The sequence below is a fragment of the Vigna angularis genome, chromosome 1 (assembly GCF_016808095.1).
Source record: "Vigna angularis cultivar LongXiaoDou No.4 chromosome 1, ASM1680809v1, whole genome shotgun sequence".
Classification (NCBI taxonomy): Eukaryota; Viridiplantae; Streptophyta; class Magnoliopsida; order Fabales; family Fabaceae; genus Vigna; species Vigna angularis.
In genome coordinates, this window is record NC_068970.1 from 60933967 (window position 1) to 60947438 (window position 13472).

Genomic DNA, 13472 nt, shown 5'->3' on the forward strand with positions numbered 1-13472 from the left:
GTTATAAAGTCGCGCAGCGGAATAAAATATAGATAGCGGAAACCGTGTAACGATCACAACACAAGTTAAAATAGTCGGTTTCAAAAATTGATTTTCTTAGTGAACTTTTATCGAACGGTTGATGTGCTAAGAGTTTAGGGATAAAGAAAATCAACACAGAATTTTTATCCTGGTTCGAATCAAAAGATTCTACGTCCAGTCGTTAATCACTATAAATAGTGATTAACCTTTTTCACTAAAAATATGGTTTGCAGATTACAATCAGATAATCAAAATAAGCAAGGAATAGAAAACACTTTCCTTCGACAAACGAACGGAAGAACCTGCTCAGCCAACTTGAAGAGAACCGCTCCGACCTTTGACACACAAAACGCGAGTTTCTCCTATTCACAAGACCAGGCAAGAGCACTCTATCACTTTGAGAACTTCCTCAGACAAACTGTATTCTCAAAATGGCATAGATCCTTTTCACTCACAGAGAGCTTCCCTTAGGCACAAAGCTCTAATACTCTCAATTGAAAAGTTCTTTCTAAGAGCTGTGAAGACCTCTATTTATAAGCCTAGTTTCGTGCAGGGTCAAAAACTGAAAAGACATCTCCCAACTGCCACTGATAATCGATTATCAAAAGTGATAATCGATTATTCAAGTCCGTTACAGGGTTTTCAAAATGTAATAATCGATTATATGATGTGATAATCGATTATTCCTGTATGACTCTGTGATAATCGATTATTGTCATTCCATAATCGATTATTGCAGTTAAAAATGCAAGTTTACAAAGTTTACAAGAATTTCCTACTACATTTAATTTCTACAAATTGCTTTTAACTAATTCTAATATCTTCTTCAACTAAAACTTCTTGCAGCATCATCAAAACAAATTTCTTCATGATTTACCAATACTCCTTATTGGTAACACAATCTTGTTCCCTGATACAGTATATGAATGTCAATCTTGTTCCCTAGCGCAAGAAACGGAACATTTGCTAATTATTCGTCTGAAAGCAAGGCATCAAGCTCCTTCTTCGATTATGTGAACCTCTCTTTGTCTCAAATCTTAAAAACTCAAGTCTCAAAGAAGTCCTATGATTACAAAAAAGTCATTAATAAAATTAAGAAACTGTAATAAAAGTCCAACTTAGGATAAAAACTAATACTCTAAAACATACAAAGAATACAATTTACCTCTTCAACTGTGTAATAAGGGTAAGGATGACATTTTTCAATAAATCAGCTCAAATCATCGCATTTCAGTGAGATACAAAAAGACATCAATCCTGCAAATCATCTCATTCTTTCTCGTTAATCACTCGAAACGAACACGAATATCTCACAAATCGTCGCTCGAAATTTCTCTTTGAGTTTTTATTCAAGTGAACAGACTATAAAGGAAGCAGGTTTTATTCTTCTAATACTAATAGAATATTACTTTACCGTCACATAAATTTGATTTTATATGCTTTTCTGAGATAAAATGTGACCTATTCCTTTTGATTGTTTTGGAATTGCATGACTTCTTTTGATTACTGCTAGATGGTCGGTTGTTGGACAAAGTGACAAACTTGTGTATGGGAGTTTGTAAACGACATGTTATGTAATTAATGTTCAGTGCACACAACAACCACATTTAGGATTTCATATCCTTTTGGTGTTATTATTTTGACGTCCATAGGGTCTGACATGAGGATATAAACCTCTGGGCTATTTGTTTGTATTTAAAACACAAATGTATTTTAAAATTTCCTATGTACTCGACAAAATTGAATATGCAGAAATCAATATTAATGTTATCTTTTAACTTCGTCATGCGGTACTGCTTACTGTACTCATAAATTTGGTTGCTACTATATTATAGTTTATGGACACCCTTATAGACAAATAACTCTGGCCCAATAAATGTTCAAATCACCTTGTAAGTAAGAAAATTAATAAGAAATTTCAGACTTTTATACCAAAATTAATAACACAACTAAAACACCAACCATTCTTTCGACATATTTGAGGAACTGATATCCAAAATGGTCCCCCCTGCCACTTAAAATGAATATCTACTACTTTAACATTCCCTTTTTTATTCATTCAAACGACACTACATTTAGCGAAAATGTTACAAATGACACCTTAAATAATTTCCTACCAGACATCCCAACTTACATAGTTTTTTTTTTCAATCATCCTTTTTCCCTTCCTTCAAGGATATCAAACAGAGGAAATGTTGCATTGAATAACTATGATTACCTTGTCTTTGTATATGATTATCTTCACGTCAATTTTGCTCATTAAAATTTATCTTTTTTCTTAATTAGATCTTCAACCATTAAAACTCCAAGACTTTCTATAAGGTCACCTACAACTTCAATTTGGGTCAGTAGAATATTTCTAATTTTTCAATTAGTTGCATATTACCCTAGTCCATTGACTCAATTTGAACAAAATTAGTACAAGTAAAAAGTGGTTACCCACATCATCTTATATGCTTTCCTATTTATTCAGTGTTGCACATTTCAAATTACATTGGTTTTTTATTTCAATCATCCCTTTTCCTTTCTTGAAAAACATTAAGTACATGAGATTTGTTACACTTACATAATCCTTAGCATTTTGTTTACATCAAACCCGAAAACTGATTTTAAACAACTATAATTGTTCACTTGAATGGATTTGAAGAAAAGTGATTGAGTGAATTTGAGAGGATTTGAAGATAATTTTTTTTGTTATATATTTAAGTAAATTTGGAGATAAGTAAAAGTGAATTTGGAAGCAATTTTTGTAAGAATTAGTATAGGATTTGATTGATGTGACAGATTAACTTCCACATTCACTTTCATCTACCTTCAAATCCACTCAAATAAACAACAAAAAATTATTTTCAAATTTCTCAAATCTCTTCCATCATTCTCTCCTAAATTTATTTAAGTCAACAAATTGTCATGCAAGATAAATAGAAAAGCATGAGGAATGTTTTCTTTTCTATAATATTTTTATGATCACTACTCATAGGTTGCATTAGAAGCATCTTGGTTTTAATATTCCCAATATCCGCATAGCAACCGTAATTGCAACTGCATCGATCACGTTTTCCCATAATGTCAAAGATCACAACGAAACCTTATGACATTCAATGTTGGCTACATTAGATGTTTTATATTATAACCTTTTGTTTTAAATTTGAGAGTGTGTGAAAGCTGCGGCATCCTCGAAACAGTGTGCAGTATTAGAGGGAGAAAAGAGGAAGAGAAGAAAGTGGTGAGGGAGGGAATGGCGTCCGGCATCCAACTCCATGGGGAGGACTCGGTGGTGTTGCGGGTCACTCATTCCAATCTGAAAACCTTCAACACCGATATCCGCTTCTCGCTTCAGGTTCATTCCTTCCCTTCCACTCCCATTCTTCTAAATTCGTTCGTTAACACGTGGCTTCGTCGATGATAGCTCACGGTGGAAGGCGTCAAGGATAAGCTGTGGAAAAAATGCGGCACTTCTGTCAACTCCATGCACCTTGAGCTCTACGAGGATGCTCGCAACGACAAGATCGCCGATCTCTCTGATAATTCCAAACCCCTTGGCTTCTATTCCCCTCTTGATGGGTTTGTATTTTAGGGTTTTCCTTTCGACTCCTCTTGCGCGGTTTCCCATTGCGTTTTCCTGTTTCAGGTTTCGTTTGCATGTTGTGGATCTTGACCCAACTTCCATCTCCTCTGGTGGTTGGCTGGAAGATACTTCGTTGGTCGAAAAATACCAAATTTCTGAAGAAGCCTACAATAAGCGACAAGGCATGTCCCCTGAAAAAGCCCTCTCTTTTTTTCTTTTTCGAATTGCTGTGGAAGGTGATCTGTGCATATGTAAAAATATCTGTTTAATGCGATTTCAGCATTGCAAATAGAGTTCATCATACACGTATTGTTGATGTTGAGGTTTTTATACTGCTAAGTGTCTACTGTTTAGATATCATCCTTGGTATATGACGATGTTTTGATGAGTGATTTCAAATTTTAAATCATTGTTTGTAAAATCTGTGTTGTCACCCTTGTGTGTGTAATGGTATGATCTTGTTTTATGCGATTTATGTATGTATGCTGTCAAAATAACCACTGACAGGTTATCATCAATGAATGTTTTGCTGAGAAAATATTATTATTTTATGATCTGATTTGCATACAAAGTTGCTTTGTAGCTTATTAGGTATGTTTTACTTTACTGTAACAGACACCTTCAGAAAATATAAAGAGAAAATTACTTCCCATGTTCCTGCAACTGCGGAGGCAAAGGTGAGCATTTAATATATTCTTCCTTCCTAGTCTGCTGTTTTAGTGCTTTCTGATTTCACGTACAGATCAAAGCTATTATCTGTTTTAGAGTTTTTTTACCTCTGTTACCTGAAAATTGAGACGGACCCATGCTGGCTTTTGGGTAATTGACCTTTGACGTTCATTGCACAGATGTCAGACACCAGTGAGGAAGAGCTCTGTGCTAATATCAAGGTTTGGCTGTTATATTATTATATGTTTTATTTTATCTGTTATGATTGTTGAAATTAAGGTTTAGGTGGAAAAAGAGGGAAATAGAATAGAGATACTGTGAATAATATGAGGTTAGATTGATGTAAGCGTGATGATAGATGTGCATAGAAAACTAATCTAATACCCCTTATCGTTGATATACACTAACAATAAGGTAATGTGCTGTTGTAGTAAAACTAGCACAACCCTATCCCTATAAGTAATAAGACTCCTGACGTAGTACCATAAATCTAATAATTGTCCCTGGTCTAGAGCTTAAGTTGTAAACTACCATGTGAAGGGCCAATTATTCCCAAAGCTTGTGCTGTTGGCGAAGGTTTCAATTCAACAATGATTTAATCTATTCATGCAAGAGCCTCTTGATCTTTAAGTAAAAGTCATTACTGCTCAAGCCCAGCTTACTTTGAGTCAAAACTCAACATAATTATGATGTATGGGGAGTGGCTATAATCAAATTCCTGATGCACCCAACGAGTAACAAATGTGCAGAAGCACGCCTTATGTAGGCTGTATTTCACAACGAAACTGGAAAACTGCCTAGAAGTTACAAAACAGGTAGTAACATGTAAAGGTTACATACAAACCGTCCTAACTACTCTAACTATATTTACAAGGCACCTAGGTAACAAGTGAACTAGTAGATTGCCTCTTCCAGCTCCAATTTTATACTTATTTACCGAAAAATCAAATCTAATTTAAAACAAAGAAATAATAAGAACAAAATATATCCCAAGGAAAATTGACATAAAAACTAATCAAACCAGCAAACATTACACCCCACACTTAAGCCTTTACACTTCTGGGCAAACAACAAAGAAAACAAAGCTAAATTAAACTCTAAAACAATTCACAAAACCGCATCGAACACCTTTTCACTGTATAGCTTTAAAGCTGTGAGCACAATGATAATCCACCAATCAAAGTTTCAAGACTTCAAACTAGTTGAAAACAGCTCAAACAACTCAAGTGCTGCAGAAATCACTAAAAACAGATTCTCAAACTAGAAATGACCTCCTCACTAGATAGTGTTTCACTCATTCCCTCAAGTTTTTCAGGCTAGTGTTTGCTCTCAGCACTTCATGAATATTAACATAACCATAGGCTTGAAGAGTCTCTAATTTCCACTACTTGCTAAAAATGCAACTCAAGGTCAAAAGGACTTCATTAAGTCTTGTAACGTGGTCAAGGTAAAGGTGAGATATATGAAAGGATGCAAAGTTAAAAATCAAAGAGAAGTGAGGAAACAATGGGGAAAAAATTGGAAATGCAAGTGCAAAGTCCACGTTTCAGCAAATTCTTCAATCAAACCATCACTTTCTCTTTTCTTTCACATTTTCCTTCTTTCTCTTCTGTTTTTCTCTTTTCAGCTAAAACCACTTTCTTTTCTCGTTTTCAAAGTACTTCTCAAACTGTTTCAGCACATTTTCCTCACCCTCGAACTTCACAAAATTTTCCCAAAACACTTCCAAAACCCCTCACAACTCAATGGTTGGGTCAGATATGGTTTTTCAGGTCCAAGGCTTGTAATGAGCTAAAAATCATCAAAGAAAAGATTAATCAGGCTAAAATATAGGCTGCAATGGAAATAGTTCAAGGTAGGCTGTTTGGCAAAAGTAGCTTCAAGATAAAAAGAATGGCCTAGATCGTTTCAAGAGTACATCTAAAAACTAGTTCAAAGAGAGTCAATGCAAGTTCTGGAATGCTAGCAATCACAAGGGAATTCAGACATGAAAGGAAAATAAACTCAAGTCTGGCATGGTTTTTAATGGTCAAAACTGATTCAAAAACTGATTTTTCATGAAAAACTTCTGCACTTTCATTGAATGAACTAGTTTAAACAGCTTACAATCTCTCAACTGCAATTGACAAATTAAAAATCACTCACAAGAAACAACTTAACAGCAAAATGGAACTCATGCAATCTGTGAAAGTTTTAAAAACTGAAACTGATAGGATCTAAGGTAAGAGGAGAGAAGGAAGGGGAAATGAGAGAGTAGTTAGGAAGGGCGGGATGGAGGTGAGAGCAGTTAGAAAAGGCGGGATGGGGGTCTTGTATAAATAGAGTTCTATTTCAGTGTTAAAGGGGGGTTTTGAATATTATTTTGTAAATCTGAACATTGGCCAAAAGAGGGAGATTAGGCCTCCATTAGGGCTAAGAGGGGGATTAGGCCTCCATTAGCACTATCAGTGTACATCGTTCTCAATTTCAATACAAAAATCCATTCTTTCTTTGTTCTTTTGCTTACTGTGAGCGTTGATAGTTAGGTTTCCCACCCAAGAACCTAACAGAAACAGCATGGAAAATCTAAGACCAGATTAACTAATCATGACTAGAACAGCAAAATACCAAAAACAAAAATTAGTTCCTAAAAACAACAAAAGAAACTCAAACTAGCCTATGTAAACTGAAAACAGCCACCTAAAACTAAAGTTACTTGAAAATTAATCCAGCAAAAATTTAAACAGCCAAGAGATCTTGTTAGAGAAATCAAAGCAATGAAAGAAAGGGCAACTGGATCCAAAACAGCTGCAGCAAAAATAATAGCTAGTAAACTGGTGCAGTCAGCACATTATCTGCAAAAACAAGGTTAGAAAAGGTTAGTCAACTTGTTAGTAAAAAACTAAAATTCAGAATCAGCAAAGAAACTAAATCAATATATACTATTCCTAAAACCAGAAAACTAACTATGCGTTGTCCTTACTGTGTCTAGGGTGTATACCAGAAGTGAAAACAGCAATAATACACAATCTGAAAACAGAAAATGTTAAAAGAAAAGAATTAACACTCAGCAATAAATACAGTAACAGCAAAACCTTCTTTGTGGTGGTGACTTATAAAAACCTTGACTTTGAAACAGTCCAGCAGCAATTTGATTTATATCAACTTGTTTCATCACAGCAGTTAGCTCAGTCGCATAATGTAACCACAGCTGTGTCTCCCGAAGAGTTATTCACTTTTGAAGTCTCAGCTGTTGAATGGACTTGCATCTCATGTCGTTTCTTGGAGCAAACTGATGATAATTCCCAGCCATAGTAGAAATCAATTTTCTGGCTTCATCAGCAGTCTTATTCATGATTGTTCCACCACCAGCTGCATTTATCAAATTCCGGTCTATTATGCTCAATCCCTCATAAAAATACTGAATAAATAGCAGCTCACTGAATTGGTTATTAGGACATGTAACAGTTTCTTAGCTGACTTTCTCAATTGCGGTCATGAAAAGCTCCCTGAAGTTGGGAGGAGGTGTGGTACGAGTTTGATAAAAATTAAACCATTAACAGTGAAGAAAAGGAAAGAACAGCCAAGTGCATTGTTTAGTCTTCTCTCCACTAATTTTTAGTGTGATTGCAAGATAGAAGGTGAGCTATATACTTGAGGTATTTTGGTGATCTATTCTCCCCCAAACCAGTTCAATTCTTACCCATTTTTCTTCCCTATCTCTTTCTCTTTCATAACCTAAAACTGATAACTGTGCCAAGTGTTCACCACACCACAATTCAATTAGCTGGGATGCTATTCACCTCTATCTTGCCTATACTTCCAGCTGTAATCCTCTTTTAGGATCAGAATCCTATCACAATGGTTGCAAGCTTAGTTGATTGGAAGCAGATTCCTGCAAATAATTTTTTGGGTAAGTAATAACAACTAGGGAGGTTTTGATCGGTGAGTTTGAGAAATAGGTGTTGGGGTGAGAAAGCAACTGTTTCAGGGCTGTTATGGGGTTATTTGAGACTTGTTAGAGGTGTGGTTTGATTGAAATCTGATATAGAACAAAGAGGTAGTTCATTGTTGAGGGTTTAGAGTGTTTTTAGTGTAAATTTGGGGTTTTGAGTAGTGAGATTTTGAAGCAAGGGGTGTGAACTGTTTTTGGAAGTTGAGAGTTTGTTATTAGACGAATTATGACTTGTCTAGGCATTTAAATAAGTTAAATCTGTTACGGAAGTGATAATTGCTTAATAGGTTGGGTTTATTAGTATATTTTAGTACATTATGGGGGTTTTAACTAGTGGAAAGTGAAAACAGAAAGGCTGTGAGGAAACAGAGGTGTTTGGAGGTGTTATCTAGTGTATTAAGACTTGTTCCTGCTGTTGGTTTACTGAACTGGATGTTGGAAAGAGTAGAAATGGTTTTGGGTAGCTTAGAGAAGGGATTTTGGGTTTGAAGTAGTAAATTTGAGTTAGAGGTGTGTTTTCTGAGATTTCTCAGTGTCTAGAGGGTCCTAGGGGAAAGTGGAAGTTGTGTGAGAAGTGCTCAAAGTCAGGTTTAAAGAGTATTTTGATCTGTCATGGCGCTGAGTGCCACTGTCATGGCGCCTGGGCGCTAAGTTTCTATTTTCGTGCATTGGGCGCCACTCTTGGAGTGCTTGGGCGCTATCTCACTGTTTTTGGGTGTTGAGCGCCAGTTTCTAGGCACCTGAAGCCTGAGCGCCAGTCTGGGGGTTTTGTTAAATGTTGTTTTATGCTATTTTGGTACTTCTTGATGGATGGTTTCTGATTTTTTTGATGGATATTGATTGGTTTCATGTAGATGTATGTGATGTTATATGAAGTTAAAATTATGAATGAAAGTGATGGAAAAGAGTTCCAAGGAGGAACTTCCTATTGATGGTTAACAAGTGTTGTGTGTATGAATGTATGGAGCTTTGTATTGTAGTCTTCTTAGACTTTAGAGATGTATATAGTTTAGCTTAGTGGTATTGTACATAAAGTTGGTTTTTATGGTTATGTTAGATGACTGTAAATAACTTTGTAATTCCTGTCTTGTTGACTGTTCTCGTTTTATTAATTATGTGATAACTCTCTTATAGTTTAACACTACATTTTGGGATGTTACATTTTGGTATCAGAGTAGTTCTTTCCTTAGGAATCTTGTAGATTATGAGTGTTTCGTGTTTCTGTTGTGTACTCTTAGTTGTATCTAGTTAGTATTTCAGTTTCTTTGAGTTAACTGGTGGCTTTTCTCTGTGTGAGCAGAAGATGGCACCTAGCCCTCCTCCTCCCCCACCCACAAATCACGAGGTTCCCGGTCTTGTAAGGATGATGGAGTCCTTCGTGGTGGCGTTGCAGCAACAGAATACATCCCTAGTGCAGCTGAATACCATTGCCATGCAGCAGTTAGAGGCTGCTAGGGTGTCAGCTGAGACATCCCAGAGGTATGTGGATCTTATGAGCAGTGGTAGAACTGTAACTAGGCCTTCTTCTTCTTCACCCGCTCCAGCTCAAGAGTGGAGTTTAGAGAGTTTCCTCCAGCACCATCCGGCCAAGTTTCATGGCAAGGTCAGTTTAGATGAGGCAGATCAGTGGTTCAAAGATATAGAGAGAATCTTCAATGCAAAGAGATGCCCAGATGAGAACAGGTTGGTGTATGCTGAGTATTTGTTGTCTGGAGAGGCTGGTTACTGGTGGAGCAATATGAGGATGCTGTTGGACAGAAGTGGTACACCTATCACTTGGGGTCTATTCAAGAAGAAATTCTATTCTGAATATTTCCCTGACAGTGTAAGGTTTGCTAAGGAGATGGAGTTCCTTCAGTTAGTGCAAGGAGGAATGTCAGTATCAGAATATGCAGATAAGTTCAAGCATCTCATTCGTTTTCACACCATGGAGAGGGATGAAGAATGGCAGTGTAGAAAGTTTGAAAATGGGTTGAGAGGAGATATCAAGTTACTAGTAGCGGGCTTATATATTAAGAAGTTTCCTTCATTGGTAGACAAAGCCAGAGTGTTGGAAAAGACAAAGAATGAAGTGGAAAGTCAGCAGAGGCAGCCTCCGAGAGTTGGTGGACCATCTGGGTCTAGGTTCAGTCAAGGAGACAGGAGGAAACCTTATTCTAGGCCTCCCTCTCATTGGTCTAGGGGGTCTTCTTCTCAGCCAGTAGGTCAGGTAGGGCAATCTGGTGGAGTGAGATGTTATTCTTGTGGAGGACCACACTATAGGAATGTTTGTCCTCGCTTGAGTGGTGCCATGAAGTGTTATACCTGTGGGAAAGAGGGACATGTTGCCATGGACTGTCTGCAGCTAAAGGATCAGGATCTTAGTCGCAGCGGTCGGGTCCATCTCAGCAGAGGAAAGGTGGCAGACCTCAGGCTACAGACAGGGTTTATGCTATGTCAGGGGCAGAGGCAGCAAGGTCAGGTAGCCTTATTATCAGCAGTTGTTTGTTGCATGGTAGAGATTGCTATGTTTTGTTTGATTCTGGAGCGACACACTCCTTTGTGTCTTATGTTTGTGTGCGTGAGTTGGGGTTGCCAGTGTGTGAGCTACAATATGACCTTGTGGTGTCTATTCTAGCTTCTGGGTTGGTCAAGACATCTACAGTGTATGCTAGATGTCCTGTGGTGGTTGAGGGGCGTCAGTTTAAGGTGAATCTCATGTGCTTACCTCTACAAGGTTTGGAGGTGATCTTAGGGATAGATTGATTATCTGCCAATCGCATTCTCATAGATTGCGGAGAGAAGAAGTTGTTGTTCCCTGATGTGGAATGAAGTGAAGGATGGGTCGTGTTGTTTCTTGGTGTTCACGCATATGGAGGTTGATCAGAGTGGGGGAGCTTGGATCACTCAGTTGTAAGTGATTTTTTGGACGTGTTTGCAGAGGAAGTGTCAGGGTTGCCTCCTCAGAGGGAGGTTGAGTTCTCAATTGATCTGGTGCCAATCACCCTTATAAGATTATATCTTGCATTTTTCATTTTTTTCCCTGGACGAGTAGAAAACGAAAGAAAGAAAACTGGTTAGTTTTGGCCTCACGGAAACCAATTTTAAACACAAGAGGAGAGTGCGGGTGGGGATGGATGACTCCAGAAAAATAGAAAGGTTTATAGGACGAAAATAATTAAGGGAAATAGATGGACTAACCAACAAATTAAAGAAGGCATGTTAACCGGATAGAATATGAATTGAAATGCTTGTAGCAATAAGTTGGAGACATTGTTTTGTTAGAGTTACAATTTGTATAATGTCAATTGCTAGCAATGAATGAGACTATTTCATCTGTCACTTGCTTGTGGTAGGCAGTAGCCTCAAATACTTGAGTATTTGGATGAATTTTGAATGTTATTTATTTGATAATTCTGTTAAGTGTTTTTTATTCCTTTTTGTATTGTTGAAGAAGTGATTTATATATTCTTGTTCACGTTATTGTTTATCGTAGGTATACTTCTATGCATTGAATCATTTTTAACTGCTATTTTATTATTCTACTGTTTCCAACATCCATATTTCCAAAAATATTAAGGTAGGATCCAGATGTGAAGTTGAACCTGGGGCAAAAAGAGGTGTTGTAAAATTTGTTGGTCGGGCAGAATCACTGGGTCCTGGTCTCTGGGTTGGAGTACAGTATGACGAACCCTTGGGCAAACATGATGGCATGTAAGTACAATTTCTACATTTATTTATGATAAGCAAATTAGTGGAGTCAATTCTCAATTAACCTATCATCTTAAGTTTTCTTAAGTATTACTTCCACACTTCTCTCAGAATTTTCCTGCGCTATGTTACAGGGTTAAAGGAGTACGCTACTTCGAATGTCCTCCATCTCATGGTGGAATAGTTAGACCAGATAAAGTGAAGGTTTGTTTAGAAACACATTGCAATGATATTTTAAATATTGGGATATTTTCCAATGTTAATGGTGGTTCTCTATTCTGATAAAAGTATTGATTAACACAAATAAAAAATTACAAAAAGAATATCAATGGAGAGAAGCTGCTCGATCCCTCCTCAAAACTCAACATCATGAGAAAATTCCTATTAAAAGATCACATGTTTTACACCAAATAGAATCTGTAAAATGCCTAGAAGCATATTATATTATCTACTCATAGTTTTACTTCGATGGACAGATTTTGTTGGGTGTAGTGTAGATATGTGTTTTACTTCCAGTCATGAATTCTCTTTTTTGTTTTTTGACATGCTTCATGGCTCATATTTTCTTTTTCCATTTGGAAACAAATATATGGATATGTATGGGCATATCTAGTGAGAGCATGAGAGGAGGTAATCATGTTAACACATTAAAAGTGGGACCAAACAAAAATATCCTAAATAGCCTTTTATCAATCAGAGCCAAACAAACCTTTACAAAAGTTGAACATTAGAAACACTTGTGCTAGAGGATGATATTTGTTTGAGCCTTAATTGCAACAATAGTATCCTTATGCTTTGAGAATAGAGGGTGGAATGAGCCAATTTAGATACAGATAAAAGAACTTTTGAGAGATTTTTTACGGAAATAAACTCTATATTTCCAATAGAGAGGTTTCCAGAAACACTTTTCTCCAATTGCATCATATTCATGATTGAGGCACAGGATAAAGCATCGAGAAACTTCACACATCAATCCCTGGCTGGCACAGATAACAATGGAGTCCTTTAAGTGCTTGAGATTCCAAAGCTGCACAATAATCTTAGAAGTTGGTTGCTTCTAATGGTCTGAATCAAGCTATCTTTTAAAATATAATAGAACCAAATCAATGAAATCGTGCAATCACCTTTATTAGCTGCAATATAACTAAGTGGTTGAGGTTTATGCAATTTCACTGTGTTATTTCATTGCCTTTGGCAGTGGACAACCATAACCTGGTTCCACGATAGAAAATAAAGAAAAGAGGAAAAATATAATAGGTGGTGCTATTTTACCCTTATTTGCATAAAATTCATTAAATTTTGCATAAAAATCATTAAATTGTGCAAAAAAAAAAAATGTCATTTACGTGTACATTTCCTTGTCAGGTTGGTGACTACCCTGAACGAGATCCCTTTGAAGAAGATGAAATATGAGTTTCAACGTGGAGGGTTTTCCTTTTGTGGATCAAGTATTTGTTTCCAGAACCTAATCAAGGGTTTCATTGTGGTTTTTGAAATGTTTGTGTTGTTTTTAAAATGAAAAACCAGTGCAACGTGAAAAACATAAATTAGATGTTCATTACGATGCTACTTTAGAGAACATTCAAATTT

General features: G+C 36.6%; 1 protein-coding gene across 7 annotated transcripts; it reads left to right on the forward strand.

Annotated features, from left to right (window-relative positions):
- Positions 1-3020: 3020 nt before the first annotated feature.
- LOC108346826 (tubulin-folding cofactor B) lies at positions 3021-13449 on the forward strand. Of its 7 annotated transcripts, none has more exons than XM_017585877.2 (9): positions 3024-3361; positions 3431-3585; positions 3653-3771; positions 4205-4266; positions 4438-4479; positions 9493-10648; positions 11756-11885; positions 12017-12086; positions 13248-13449. In XM_017585877.2, the coding sequence occupies exons 1-9, from the start codon at positions 3260-3262 to the stop codon at positions 13293-13295; spliced, it is 1884 nt and encodes a 627-aa protein (XP_017441366.1). In that variant the 5' UTR covers positions 3024-3259; the 3' UTR covers positions 13296-13449. The 7 variants fall into 7 exon arrangements, 4 of the variants coding, with proteins under 4 accessions (XP_017441366.1, XP_017441359.1, XP_052727357.1 ...); XM_017585870.2 differs by having other exon boundaries at positions 3026-3361; positions 9493-10653; positions 11752-11885; XR_008246350.1 differs by lacking the exon at positions 13248-13449 and having other exon boundaries at positions 3021-3361; positions 9493-10653.
- Positions 13450-13472: the final 23 nt, after the last annotated feature.